General features: G+C 40.7%; 1 protein-coding gene across 2 annotated transcripts in view; it reads right to left on the bottom strand.

Moving 5' to 3' along the window:
- LOC127569807 (BCLAF1 and THRAP3 family member 3-like) overlaps positions 1-15,917 on the bottom strand; it is a 46,029-nt gene that overhangs the window by 5,059 nt on the left and 25,053 nt on the right. For both annotated transcript variants that reach the window (XM_052014723.1, XM_052014724.1), the window contains exons 5-10: positions 14,242-14,420; positions 11,039-11,147; positions 10,878-10,938; positions 8,342-8,469; positions 7,159-7,282; positions 515-673 (exon numbers count right to left, since the gene is read on the bottom strand). In XM_052014723.1, the coding sequence (XP_051870683.1) occupies positions 515-673; positions 7,159-7,282; positions 8,342-8,469; positions 10,878-10,938; positions 11,039-11,147; positions 14,242-14,420 (760 nt within the window). The remainder of the gene's footprint in view (positions 1-514; positions 674-7,158; positions 7,283-8,341; positions 8,470-10,877; positions 10,939-11,038; positions 11,148-14,241; positions 14,421-15,917) is intronic.

The following is a 15,917-nucleotide window of genomic DNA, read 5'->3' on the forward strand; positions in this document are numbered from 1 at the left end:
ACAGTCCCCCGACCTAAACATCATAGAAAATCTGTGGATAGACCTCAAAAGAGGTCTATGTAAGATGGCCCAAGAATCTCACAGAACTAGAAGCCTTTGCAAGGAAGAATGGGTGAAAATCCCCCAAACAAGAATTGAAAGACTCTTAGCTGGCTACAGAAAGCATTTACAAGCTGTGATACTTGCCAAAGGGGGTGTTACTAAGTACTGACCATGCAGGGTGCCCAAACTTTTGCTTTAGGCCTTTTTGTTATTTTGAAACTGTAAAAGATGGAAATAAAAAAGTAATTTTGCTTAAAATATTAAAGAAATGTGTCATTTCTAACTTTATGCCTTTTGGAAGTCAGGTCATCTTTTACTTGCTTAGCTATTCACAGTAACAGAAATTTTGACCAGGGGTGCCCAAACTTTTGCATGCCACTGTATATTAATATCAGCAGCTTGAAAATGTAAATTAATTATCTAATATTTTTGACTAAATTTTTTAAGTTACAAAATTAGAAGGAATCCTTACTCTTTCATCTCTCCTTTTCCTCACTATTCCTTCCCTGAAGTGTTTGGTGAATATCCTTGGATTAGTACGTCCAAAACCAACACCATATAGACGCCGATATTTCGACTCAATACTGAAATTCTTCTTTCGCCCAGATGATGTATACTCTTTTGAAAAATTCTAGATAAATCAATGATATTATGAGCTCAAAAGAAAAAAACTGATACCATAAAGGAAACTGACAAACATGTAGATAATTTAAATTAAATCTCTATTAGGTTACCTGTCTAATGTCAATTTTAAGAATTTCCAAAAACAAGCTAAATGCATGTGAATATTGAGACACAAATAGAACTATTTAATATAGTTTCAAAATATTAAGAAAATCAGTAAAAGGAAGGCACACTTTTGCCAAAACAGGAACATTCTGATCTTTCAATTAACTCAATTTACTTTCCAAGGAAAACTGGAAGGGAAACAAAATTTCCAACGGACTTTAAAAAGCCCTTGCTTCATCTGTCAAAAATCTCTTGTAATTCCAGAATTATGCATTAAAATTGTACAAGGCAATGGTGAGGGATGAAACTCCGCATAAATTACAATAACCAAGTCCTAAAGATTTAAAGTAAATTCAGGGAGGATGAAATTGTTGAAAGGTTTGAAGCTGTAGGTACTTGAAGTTATATTCAAAACCCCTGTTGATGAAAATATTACACAATAAATGACAAACAAGTTATAGTGATGAGTGTTTTTTTTAAACAAATCTCAGTGAATTACCTATAACTTGCAAGAGGCTCAGATAAAGGCTGGTACTGAAGAAGTAAAGGGTTAAGAAATTGTGACCATACATATAACTAATGAAAAAATATTACGCACGCAAGCCCGACTCAAGACCAGGTGGTTTGTCTTAAAACAGTAAGTGTGAGGTTTGCCTTAAACAATGAGTGTGATGGTTATCTTTGAACCTTAGGCTTCCCAATTGAAATTGGTGTAGCCACATTGTTTAAGTGTGTGACAAGGACTGTATAAATTAATGTCTGCCCCTCTGTATTGTGGAGACTTCCGATAAAGACTCAACATGAGAGTTCGAGGAGAATTCTCCCGCAGTATATGGCTAATAAACGCGTTTTAACAGAATTAATCTGTGGCACCGTGTTACTTTGCAGCAGACAGGAGTGGGAACTTAAAATCAGGACAACAATTTGATGAGCCAGCCAGGAGTCCAAGACAAGGTTTCGGAAGCGGCGTGAGCAATCGATGGGGATAACAACTACCTGAGACAGAAGGGCCCACAAGGTAAGATTCACCTTGATCCCTCTCAGGGATTCGGACACCTGATCGGTCCCTTCGCTTGTCGAATATCTTATGATGGTCTCCTTGTGAGCCTGAGTCCCACAGGTAAGGGGGGTTTGGGGTTTGAGTCCCCAGTTAGTTTTGTGTTCGGGGTTCAAGTCCCCAGGTTTTGGTTTTAAGTTTGTGAATTTTGAGGTTTTGAGCTTTAAGTTTTGAGATCGGTTCTCCGGTACTACCACCCTGCCTTAGACTGGTTCTTAAGAGGGGAAATCCCCCACGGGAAGGTCAGGAATCTGAAGTGGGTGAAGGAAAGAGACTGATCTTATAGATAATCGCAGCGATTTGTACCGTACAGTCGGGAGGAAAAGAAAATGGGATAAACTCTCCATAAGTCTGGGTCCAATACCCCACTATCTAAGTTACGTAAAGACAAGCCGAAAAATGAGAATAACTTCCATAAATTATCAGCATGCCTCAATAAAAAAAATTGGGAAATGAAATATGGCCATTAGGGGGAACTTGGGATGTGGATAAGTGCCTAAAGGCAGAAAGGGCTATTTGGGAGCGCGATACAGGGGAAAAATAGAAAATATTAATGTTGACTTGGAGAAAAATGGCCGTAGACCTAACAAATAGATCTAAACAGTAGTTGGGAACATAATGCACGTAGAAGGGGAATTAGTGTATGTGATGAAAAAGGAAATCCCAACAGTTGGGGAGTTCTGAAGTCTCAGTGTGGAGACCACGATGCTGAGATAAACAGAAGGGAGAGGGAGGGGGTAGATCAGAAACATAAGGAAAAACGTAGGAATAAAAATAGAAAAAAAATAAGGATAAAGTGGAGGTACCTCCCAACATGTCTGGCATGCCTGTTGTTCCAAAGTAATGATACAGACGAAAATGAGGAGGATTGGATGGTCCGACCCACAGCCCCTATCTACCCCCCCAACTTCACTGCCGCCCCCACATAATGCGACTAGTCTGCAAACTGTTCTGCTCTTACCACCGACGACTGCTAGCCAAGTCCCGTCCCAAGGACAATTTCATGGTCCTATTGCGTCCCGAACTAGAAATCAGCTTAGACAGAGAGAAAGTCCGCATACGAATGGCTCTAAGGCCACAGACAAGCGACGGAACTTTTGGTAGGAGACAGACCTTTAGTAGATCCTCAGATGGACACCGATTATGACTCCAATTCTACCACTGATAATGACGAACCTAAAGATCCCGGCCCACCACCTATGTTGAATGAGGTATATGCACCCCAAAGGCCCAACAGCCCCAGCATACAGACCCCCTTACACGCCACCACCGCCCCCTCGTAATTTACCGGGGCCCCCTTATCCAGGATCCAGGGGGCCCCAACAAGCCGCGCCAGTGAGCGGCAGGTTGACAGGATGCTACCTTTGTGGGGCATCTGACCATTGACAGCGGGAGTGCCCCCACCGCCAACGGCAGGCCAGACACCCCCCCCCCCCCAGTAAAAAACAACCTCTCTCAACTAGCAACCCGTTTTCCGCCTGACTAGCTGCGGGAAGTAACCATTCCATGTACCCTGCCCTCACTGATAATCTAGACGATGAAATTTCTGCAGACAATGGCTACCTAATGTGGCCCTCCTTACTAAGTACCTCACACCCCCAAGCTTCAAGCCAGTCCATGGGACCTTTTGAACTTAGAGGAGCAAAAGGAGGCCTTTGATAAGCTCAAACAGGCCCTTGCCAGCGCCACGGCCCTGGGACGCCCTCTATATGATCGCCCATTTCAGCTTTTTGTGAATGTCCTGGAGGACTGTGCTACAGTCATCTTTACTCAAACCCATGGGGATAGAAAAAGACTGGTGGCATACTACTCTACTAGGCTGGACCCAGTTGCTAGGGAGCTCCGCCGTGCTCACAGATGCTTCCAGCGATCTACTCCCTGGTAACAGCAGCCTCCAATAGAACCCTGCAACAGTCAGTAGTTATTTATTCCTCCCATACCGTAACGGCACACCTGACCTTCCATCAGACTCAACACCTTACCCAGGCCCACTTAAACCAATATGAGGGAGCGCTCCTGAATAACTCACTCCTTGCTTACAAGAACCTCCTCCAAGCCATCCTCCTCCATAACAAATTGCCCATCATTAAATGCTCGGCTCACCTCTCAGATGCCTCTAGTAACACAGGGTAATAACAGGGCAGACGCAGAAGCTAAACTGGCAGCACACCAGGGGTCCAAAATCGTTTCAACTGCAGAAAAACAGGCAGTTGCTTGCAAGCCAATGATAGCAACGCAGGGCACCCCAGACATGGTCACTGTGCAGCACCTACAGGGGGATGCCCGACTCAGAAAAACAAGCATGGAAGGCACATGGGTGTACACACTCCGTGCCATATGGCCTCTGGACTACTCCAGTCGGTCAAGTATGTACACCTGATTCCTTGTTACCAATACTTATAGACTGCCTGCATTCTGACACCCATTCTGGCAAGGAGAGAATGAGTAACATTTTACTATGTACCTGGTGGCACCCCAGATTGGGGGAAGCAGCACAAGGCAAAATACGATTGTGTTTAATATGCCAACAAACCAATGCTGGGAAAGGGGTGAGGTGCACCCCAGGCAAAACCCCCTTGCCAGGTGGTCCTTTTGAATATATACAACTTGATTTTATTGAATTACCGCGTGTACATTGTTATAAGTACTGTCTTATTATTGTTGATGTATTTAGTAGATAGATTGAAGCTTTTCCAACCACCAACAATAAGGCCTCAACGCTGGTGAAGTTATTGCTTACAGAGATCATACCAAGGTTTGGGGTACCCCGACAGATAAGTTCAGACGATGGTCCCCACTTCATAGGGAAAACAAATAAGGAGTTGTGCAAGGCACTGCATCTCAAACAGCAGTTCCATTGTACCTACCACCCTCAGGCAGCGGGTATAGTAGAACGAGCTAATGGCACCCTGAAGAATAAATTAACTAAATTAGTATCAGAGACAGGTCTAAATTGGCTGAAGCTTCTCCCCCTTAGTATTATACCATATGAGAATTACCCCCCCACTCGGCCACCGGGGTGTCAGCTGCCGAGGTTGTCTGTGGATGTCCAGGAGGAACCCCATGGGATGCTGACACCCAACCCCCCCCACCCAGGTTGACCTTAATATCATGGGGGATGAACTACAAAGGTATTTCAGACAACTTACATCCTCTTTAACGTTTCTTCATTCACAGGTGGAGAGTGCCTTTAAACCACTGGAAGGACAGGATACAGAGTTGCCTGACCTGGAAATCGGAGATTTGGTACTGATATGGAATTGGGAGCGCCCTAAACTAGGACCTCTGTGGAAAGCCTCTTCCAGATACTACTCCAGACTCCTACAGCTGTGGAAGTACAGGGCCAGGAATGCTGGATTCATCTGAGTGACTGTAAATGATGGCCACCGGAAGGAAAATGATGTTTCTTACTCTTGCGTGGGCATTAGAGGATAATTTGTTTTACAAAGCACATATACAACTACATGGGAATCGCACTGTTTGCTACCCCTTGGCAGAATCAGTGGAAGGTGTGGCTACAAAAAGACCAATTTGGAGTCCCAGGGCTCTCTTAAAATATGAATATTCAAAAACAAAGTATATTGGGCAGATGGGAACCTATGGGAGGGTGTTGCCGGGTAAATGCTTGCAAAGAGCAATAACAGAGCCTAGTAGCACAACTAGCTACCAGTCCTTCTCCTGCTGCTTCAACAGTAAAGGATGGGGTTGTGGGATAGCGATCGTACAGCACACGATATCATGTGCCACCACCACTTGTACAGAGAGAATGTGTGGAATTGGGGGGGGGGGGGGGGGGGGGGTTTAGGTGTGAGTGTGCCGCCACTAGGTGTGTTAAAAGTTACTTGCAGGGGAGTGATGGGTTTGTGGGGAACGGGACCCATGTAAAATTGTCTAATGTCTCTTTAGAATGGCTAACCAGGGAGAATTACCTGAAAAAAGCATGGGAGAAATGTTGTTGTTGGAATCTCTTGGTATTCTCAGATGCCCAGCCCACAGCAATCGGGTAATGTAACCTGTTACTGGGCCAAGGAATGGTATGTGTTCCTCTCTAATGGTACTTACACTACCGCCACCCCCACTCTGCCAACCTGGTTTGCAATAGGAATGATCGGGCCGGTCACGGTCTCCTGCCTCCAGAAGGCTCATGTCCGACATAGACTTGTGGTGCAGTCAGTTAGTGAGGAGTTCTGTGAGGACTGGAAGGATCCTATTACATTGGGATCTCCCTTATCGTCATTAGGCTATGGTTTCTGAGTACTTTCTCTGGGGGGGCAGGGGGGGTTCCGCAGGAACTATAGCCGCAAAAAACCAGAACTACCTTATTTGTGGACTGGCCATGCTGGGAAACAGTACCATAAAAAGGGCCTGGAGGCAGTGAACCAGGAACTGGCGGAGCTTCAACTTTATGCCCAGCAGACCCAGTATGCTATGGACTACCAGTTGGCTCAGCAAGGAGGAGTATGTGCCATAGTAGGGGACAAATGTGTCACCAATGTGAGAGACGAGTCCTACAACATCTCCCATGCCATTCAGGACATTCAGAAGCAAGTAGATAGCTTTAGGCAGGGGGCAGGTTGGTTGGGGTGGCTACTAGGAGGATCGTGGGCATCATATCTGCTGCATGGAGCAGTAGGGTTAATCGTTATTATAGTATGCTGTGTGGTGCTGGCCTGTTTAAATACTTGTTGCAAGGTCCTTATCAATAAGCTCTCGGCCCCATTCTCAGCACCTCTCTAGATTATCATGAAATGATAACAGGAGGGAATGAGGAAGTAAAGGGTTAAGAAATTGTGACCGTACATGTAATACATATAACTAATGAAAAAGTACTATGCACGCAAGCCTGACTCAAGACCAGGTGGTTTGTGTTAAAACAATAAGTGTGAGGTTTGTGCTAAACAATGAGTGTGATGGTTGTCTTTGAACCTTAGGCTTCCCAATTGAAATTGGTGTAGCCACATTGTTTAAGTGTGTGACAAGGACTGTATAAATTAATGTCTGCCCCTCTGTATTGTGGAGACCTCCGATAAAGACTCTACATGAGAGTTTGAAGAGAATTCCCCCACAGTATACTGCTAATAAACGCGTTTTAACAGAATTAATCTGTGGCACTGCGTTACTTTGCAGCAGACAGGAATGGGAACCTAAAATCAGGACAACAGTACCATTAAAATTAAAGCTTTGTGGTTTAAAAAAGATAACCGCTTTGAACATTTTGCAGTTAACTACCAATTCTTATTGGAAAGAATAAAAAAAACTTCAGAATGTTATAAATACAAGGCAGGAACCACCAAATAATTAAAGATTTATTGTAAGAAAAAATTACTGACCGTGATGGGTTTTTTTGGTACTCTCACTCGATGCTCCACAAGCCCAGTTGTTGGCTCCTTAAAGTGTGGATTTCTTGATGTTTTCACTCGAGTGGATGAACGAGACTTTACATTCCTCTCAGATCTATTTTAAAATAACATTTAATATAAATTTCAGTTACCCAAAATGTAAGTATTGGTGACAGTGCAAGTGTACAATAAAGCATAATAATGGCCCAATTTAAACTATTTATAGAAAACCCCATTAGTAAAAAAAACACTCAATTGTCCAAATCAATCAGACAGTTTCTGGTTCTGAATATCAAAGCGTCATTTTTCCCAATGGGAATTTTGGTCACATTCATCATTGCTTCTGCAAACAAGCTAACTGGGTGAATATACATTCCACAAACTACTGTAAAACTGTTAATCTGGTACACTTAGGACTTTGGTCATACTAGACCAGACTGTTGGATGTTATTCTATTAAGAGTCCAAAACATGTTTTATTCATATACATGTTGCACAGTAGAATAATAAATTTCCCAGCAAACCCAGCAAGTTTAAGGCGACGGCCAAACCTGGGCCCTGGTGAATGGAAGGGAGAGCAGGAATCAGCATCTCTGGTAAACTGAATATCAAACTACTGAGATTTCCCAATAGACAGATAGCAGATTATCCAAGTTTTACTGTAATGTTAACTCAGGGCACAGGTGCAGGGTTTGTGGGTGACGAAGTCGAGCAATGGGCAAATTCAGAATTCTGTGCAGCTGTTAAAAATCCTTAATACATTTCAGAAGGAAACATCACATACCAGTTCCAGCAACTCCACCAACAGCTTGTTATCACTATATTTAATAGGACGCATGGCCTAGGTCCTTCAAGTCTCTGATAGATATTGTTGGCATGGGTTCATACTCATTGCCAAATGCACGTAGTCTTAGCTCTACCATTAGGGAGGCCCAGAAACTAAAAAAGCCACTCTGCACTGTATGTGTGTTTTCAGGGCCCATTCAAAGAATGGCCTCTGACAGAATATTTCTACTTACAAGGCTAGAAGTCTTACCAGAGTAATTAACCATACTTGATTTTGAATCCACCAAAAATTGGTAAAGTGAATAGACCTATGAGGGGAAATATTAAAATTCTGGTTTTAAGAATGGAAAGAGGAAATAAATATTCTGGAAATGACTAATCCAAGTCACCTGTGAGAAAGCAACTTGTTCTCCACAGTTTGAAAGGACTCCTCATACTTGTCACGTAACCTTTCCTTCCTCCTCCTCTCTATGTCATGACGAAGATCATCTGGATTTACTGCAACCCATGTGCTTGTCTGAATATTAAGCAAACACAAGTAAAATACAAATAAACCATAGAAAAATTCATTATCATAAAGAATTTTTTTTAAAAAAAGTATTAAACAGGGCTTTCAATTATATACACCAGGATTTTCTAGGAAAAGTACTAAAATTGCTGCAGAGGTTATTCAGTTTACCTAAGGAAATAATTGTAATTCCAGTAAAACTGCAGGAGCATCTAATTACATACAAGAAGTGGTCTTTAAGGTCACAAATAGGTAAGACACAAACTAGGAAGTGAAGCAGTTACACAAGGAAGTGAAGGGAGAGGACCAGTGTGGTCAGGGAGGGAATAGAGCATGGGCCTTAATAATAAAACAGTTTATAGAAGGAAAGAAGGGAGAGATCTAGATTTCTTTACAAAGCACAGCTTGAGTAGAGCAGGGATGCATAACATCTCGTTTGGCCCAGAGCCTTTGGCACAGCAACATAGGAGAAATAGGTAGATGGACCTAGTGGTCTACAAACAGGAAATTGACAACCACTCTACTGGATTAAGTTTTTTTTAATTAATTGAACTCAAGTTGTAGACCTGTGCATATTTGATCTGTCAACTTATTTGCAAACTCACTGCACTAAGTTCAGAAAATATATCTGTAATGAAAGACTCAACAAATGTAGACAAGCTGCTAGAAATCTGAATTGACAAAGATCTTCAACCTGAAATGTTAACACATGATGAGAAGTGACACACATTGATTTGGCCTGATAGGAAGGCTAGTAGTATTGTCAAGTATGCCTGCCACCCTGGCCATTCCCTTTTCTCTCTTCTACCTTCTGGGAGAAGATACAGGAGCTTGAAAGCTCAGATATCCAGACTTTCTTCCTCAATGCTATCAGACTTCTAAACCAATCACCTCTTTTACATCCCCTTCTTGGTGGTGCTGCCGCCACGTTTTCGGACTCTTAACTCTACCTCTCTCGGTTAGTTATTCTGTTATTGTCACTTTAGAATTTCTTTTTGTACCACTTCAGATTTTCTTTCCACCATTCTGCTGTTTCATGCTTGTATTTATTATTTTATACACTGTTTATGTGAGTTTCATGTGAACAAAAAATTTCATTGCACCCTGATGTATATGACAATAAACTAATCTAATCCAATCCACAAAGTTGTGCAATCATGGAATGCTGTCAAATCTTTTGTTAACTGACATGGAACAACAAAAGCCAGTTTTGACGTGAAAAGATTAAATTTTCGTGGAATGGATCTTGGAGTAAACCAAATAATGAAGAGAGATACCACATCTCTAACATAATGTTAGAGCATTTAACAGACTTTTAAAAAGAAAATCTTTTAAGTCATCCCTCAGCATTTTTTTTAAACCAGTCAAATAATAAAACAATAATGAAACAAAAAGGGAATCTTAATCTTGCTCTCATAATCCAATTAACAGATTGCTTGAATACAATAGGTCCAGTGATCAGGATAATCACTTGATTGAAGCACTCAGCCACTACAAAACCCATGTGAAGATTGCATTTTAATACATACTTATACCAAATTCTTCTTGAGTAATGACAGGGTCAGGAGCAATGGAAATAGGTAAAGAACCTAGTCATTACAATAGCATTGCTAAAAAAAAGCCCAGTAATTGCAAACATTTAATAAAACTGGTAAGTTTTGGACTGGAATCGGTCAATGCAGAAGTTTCTCACAATACAAGACATACTTGAATTACATGCAGCCTCATCACCAGACTAACAACCCTAATGATAACCTACAATGAAACACGCTAACATACACGTCAGGTTCAAGCCTTCTCCAACCCCTTGAGTGCAATCTTTGCTAAGGAAGGATTGAGAAGACATGAAAATTTCTCTCTCAGGTGGATGAAGTTTCCACAAACACTACTGAAAAGAGTATTTTGTTACTTTCTTTTTGGACTTCTATTTTGTTTGGCAACAATATTTCTATTTCTTGCACAGCATCAGCTTTTAGACTCTTGCAGGACATTGTGCAAGCAAAAGATACTGCAGAAATTCAAGTCTGACTCCCACTTATAGAATGTCATAACCCTATGACAAGCCTGGGCACTAAGAATTAAATTTCTAAAAGATTTATAGATTCTTTCGGTTGGAAAATCCACTTGTTTGCCTCGTGCTGATTTTTTTTTCCCATACCTCAGTTATTGTTGAGGATTCCTGTCAACTTTTTACTGCAAATTTTCAAGGCCTCCCAAGTTGCACTTTATTGCTAGTTACAAGAAATAACTTTTGTCTAATCAAGCTTGAGTATGGTACAAACTTTGCACATCGGAGAGAAGTGTTATTTGTACACACTTGTATAACTTTATATTTAAAATCACAGGAAAGTTATACTAGGTAAAGCCCAAACAGAATTAGAAGGTAAATAATGATTACATTAAATAAAGTAGAGTACCTTTCTTCCAACAGGTTTCCTTTCTCGGTTGTGCAAGTCTGCCAATGACATGTCAATCCGTCTTTTTTAGAAAGAAAGAATAAATAAATAATAAATAGAGACATGTCCTTAAGGAATAAACCAGATTTGTTTCATAAACTAAAATTGTCTCGTGACAATACCTGTGAATCTCAGGACCCAGGTGTTTCCCCTCTTTTTGTGGACTTTGTGCATTTTGTAACTTTGAGAAGCGGTCATGCAAAGTTAGAACAGAAGACTTAAAATGATCTTCTGTAACAGAAATCATAATCACTTATGAGTAAAGCTCGTAGAAAACTTCAAATTTGAGTTTTAACATATCCACTGGACATTTACATAAAATAATTAAGAGTTTAAAATCAACAAACCTTATATGACATACCCCAGTGCTTTATTGTTTTATAACAAATACTTCTTTAAAAATACAGATTAATAATTCAAGGTTTTATGCGACAATCAAGTGAACTCTCTCTCACAATGCAAATGCTTGCCAACAATGCAAAGCTAGGTGGTAATGGAAAGTGAAGGTGACATTAGGGAAATGTACAATTATCCACTGTGGTTCAAATAGAAAAGCAGACTTGTTTTTATTTAAAAAAAAGACTAGTAAATGCATTCAAACAGATTTGCACGAACCAGTATATGAATCTCAGAAAATTAACAAGTACAGGAAGCAACTGGAAATTTTTATTGTGGGACAGAGTAATAAAAATTTTGCTGCAATTTTTTGCACTGCAGAGCCAGAGTCCAACAGTCTCTGGTGAGTAAATGAGTGAAGTTCAATTAAATTCTGCCTCTGGATTATAAGTGTTTGAGTGGAATAAAAAGGGAGAGGCACAAAAACCACTTGCACAGTGGATCTTGATCAAGTACAGTGGTTTCAAAGTGCAAGCTTTGGTGAGCGAGGGGGCTTCAGTGAGCAAATGATTAGCTAGTGAGTAGCAATAGATGGGTATTTATACTCTGTTACTGTTTTCCTTCACAAAGTAAAAATAAAGCTATGCGAGGCAATAGAGGCAGATGATTGGCGATTTCTATCAGCTGTGTAGTTTCTACCTTTATTTAGCTCTTTCAGGAACTTTATATTGTAGTACTTAGTGTTTAAAGTAGAAGATCCCCAGTCTAATCGTTACTCTGAGTTAAACAGGGTAACTAAGTGCTGAGTTCAAGGAAATAGCAGGAGATCTTGGACCCAGGAAATGCTCCTCCTGCACCAAGTGGGAAATCAGGGTGACTTCTCACGGACCATTTGTACAGGTAGTGTGCTCAGCTACAGCTGGAACTGAATGGACTCCCCATGGAGCATTCATAAAGCTGACGACATTATGAATAGCACATTTAGTGAAGCAGTGGGTGACCACCAGGAAGAGTAGCAGGTGTATGAAGGCAGTGCAGGAGACCCTGTGGCCAACCCCTCTCAAACAGATGCACCACGTTGGCTACTGTTGCAGAAAGCAGCAACAGTCAAGTTTGTGGCACAAGTTGGCTCTGCTGCACAACAGGGAGGGACAAAGACAAGGGGAGTTATAGTGATAGGAAACCCAACTGCAAGGAGAGCAGGCATTTCCACGGTCACGAACAAGACTCGAATGGTACATTGCATCCCCAGTGCCAAGGTCACAAATGTCTCAGAGTGGCCACAAGGAGCAGTGTGAACTGCCAGTGAATGATCATTTGGTACATTGCTACTAATGGCATGGGTAGAAAACAAAAGGATGAGGTCCTGCAACACAAAATTTAAGGACTTAGTAGTAGATGAAAGAGTAGGGCCTCTAAAGTTGTAATTCCTGGCTTACTTCCAGTGCCATGTGCTCCTGTGTATAGGAGTAGGAAGATAGATCAGATTAATGCATGGCTTTAGATCATTGGGAATATTTCTAGGGCAGGTGGGACCTGTACAAGCAAGATGGGTTACACCAGAACAGGTCCAACATGCTGGGAGGTTTGCTCATGCTGTTGGAGAGGTTTTAAACCAGTTCAACTGGGGGGGGGGGGGGGGGGGGGGGAAGGAGGAGAGAGAAATGGGACCATGAGTACATGTACAATTGAGACCAATGTTCAGTCAAATATATAAAAACTAGGTCAGTCCAGTAGGCAGAGCAAACATGGGCATGATAAGGAACCGAGTGGGATTAAAAGGCTAAATTGTATCAGTTTTAATACAAGAAGCCTGACAGACAAGTCAGAATCAGCACATGGGAATGTAATATTGCTGCAATCATGGTTAAAAGCACTAACTGGCAACTGGGACATTCCAGGGTATAAAACTTTTAGGTGCAAGGTGCATTATTGATCAAGGAGACCATTCCTGCAGTAATGAGGAAGGATGTCTTAGGTGGCTCTACGAGACAGGACCAGGCAGAAGGGTGACTGGGAGCAGTGACTTGCAGAAATCATGAGCATCCAGAGCCAATGGGTTCCTGTAAGGGCGAAGGTTAAGGACAGCATGTCCATGAAACCCCAATATGTCAAGGGATAGAGGGTTTGACTAAAACAGTTAACACTTGGAAGCCCTTCAGAGTATAGAGAGTATTGGGGGGGTGGAGGGAAAAGGAGGAAAGGGGGAATTCACAGATGCTCAAGGCAGATGAACAGATCAGATTTTGGAGAGCAAGGAATATGGGAATAGTCCCATTTCTTTATTCTTATTACAGACAGTGAAATGAGAATTTAGGGCCAAAGCAAATATCTCAATTAAGTAATTGTATTCTACTACTATGTACTATTGCCATCCATCTACTAAATGTTTGCCATATAAAAGAAATACTACTTGTGTAGTTTGCAGCAGATTTTTAAAAAACGTAGTGATTTGCTGGACTGTTGAGATTTGGGTCAAGACTTACTTTACCAATTGTATGCTCAAATTGCAGTGTTTATTATGGACCTTTAAATAGAAATAACACCAACATCCTGGTGAATCTCCACTGTACCCTTTACAGTGCAATGAGATATAGACAGCACAGGCCCAAAAAGCTACCTTAGATCCAGTTTAATCTTTTTGCTCATTACCCCGATAAATGAAAAAAGTCATCTAAAAGTTGTCATCCATAAATACATGTCAACCTCTCCAAGCTTCTTTTGGTGTCTATAGGGAATTGGATTAAAGCTGCAGCTCAAACTCATTTCACCTAATAGCATTCAACAACCAGCCAGGACTAAAAACAAAATGCAATTTTTAAACAATTCTGAAGAAAATACATATTACAATGAAAGAACTATTTCTATTAGAATCTTAAAGACTTAATCAGTAATGTCATAAGTACATAACAGTTGTGCCACCAATAAATGAAACTCTCAATACCACTTCTTGCAACTAAATAAAAAAATGCAATAATGCATGTCAAACCTTTAATTTGGTGCACCAAAGTGATTATCTCCTGGGCAAATTCTCCTGAAGAGATATTCGGGTTAGCCTTCAATGATGAACCCATATGCTCAAACACATGATGGAACTCATCTCGTTTCTTGCCAACACTAACCAAATCCCGAGACATTAGTCTCTCTGAAGCATGGCTTGATGTAGGCCTGGAGAAATCCCCACATACATTCAAATTCACAACTAAATATTTATGACTTTGAGCAAAGGCAGCCATGTTATATGCATATATAGAAACATACAAATATAAAAATTATTGAAATTAACAAATTTTTAAAAATGAAAAACAAGTTTCAAAAACAATTTTCCACGAGTTATTAATTGTTTGAAGTATGCACACAACTACTTTGAACTTGAAGAGGGATATTGATAGGATGCAGAGCTGGTCAAGTTCAAGAGATTGTTAGATAACCATATGGAGGAACTTAAAATAGGGGGATATGTGGGAGGAAGGGGTTAGTCTTAGGCGTGGTTTAAAGGTCAGCACAACATGGTGGGCCGAAGGGCCTGCATTGTTCTATGGTAATATTTCTTAACCAAAGGAATTGCCCAGTTATGGATTACATCAGTAATCACTGACTGAAAGGAGCCACCGACATGCAATGGAGGCCTTTAAATTTTACTATCAGTCACTTCTACATAGCAGCCCAGAACCTGTTGTTGGAAAAATGATCTACCGAGGATCCTAGGCTAATTCAGCTAGATCAGCCTCCTAGACCACCTTAACTTGTCTCTTCTTTAAAATGAGGAGACATGCAGAGGCAGGCAGATCACTATCATTCAAGCAGTCAAGAATCAAAGTTCCCAAATAGGTTTAAAAAAAATTTGACTTTTAGGTGACCCCTGCGTTACTGCCATTCGGGTTATATGCCCTTACAAAATTCATAAATCCTTTTACACAGAAATTTGAGATAGGGAAATGAGAAGTAAATAAATCAACTGATTTTTTTCAATTTGCATTTCTTGACGCATTAGTGCACGACATAGTTCTGCATTACAGAAAATCGCAATACGGCCCTTTTTCCCGGAGAGCAAACACCACCTGCCTCCTCCTCATCTCTTTCCCTCCCCCCTCCCGGTAACATGGGGGTCGCCAGTATTTGAAGAAAATCAGGACAAGATTTTCCTTAAAAACATTATACATTACTCAAGGATGTTTAGATTTTTATATCAAGTTTATAGAAATAACTGTCTTCATTTTGTGCATACGAATTAATGAGATGACTGTGTTCAGCTACCACACTTTTACTCTTACAGCTACTAGTGAGAAAAACTTAGAATTTAGGCTTAATAAAATTGGCAAAAAGCTAATGCCAAAAGAAAGAGGGCAAGTTAAACAGCTAAAACACAGGCCAACCTGTGCAACATCCTTTTTATAGGATGCATAAGAGAGGACATTTTGAATATACTGGCTATTGCAAGTTTAAATTTCTCAATTAGATAACTTTGGAATTCTAATATAAATTCTTATCTTAATTCTGATTAATTTTAATCAAGCACTTCATGCAACTTCCTGAAGCAAACCTATAAATCTGTCAAACACTAATTGTCACATTCAAAAGAATTCAAAAAGTAGCAAGTGCAAACTTTAAGAATCATGTTCATACCTTGTATAATGATCTGGGCTTGGTTTCCTTAAAGTCTTC

The sequence above is a fragment of the Pristis pectinata genome, chromosome 4 (genome assembly GCF_009764475.1).
Source record: "Pristis pectinata isolate sPriPec2 chromosome 4, sPriPec2.1.pri, whole genome shotgun sequence".
NCBI classification, from domain to species: Eukaryota; Metazoa; Chordata; class Chondrichthyes; order Rhinopristiformes; family Pristidae; genus Pristis; species Pristis pectinata.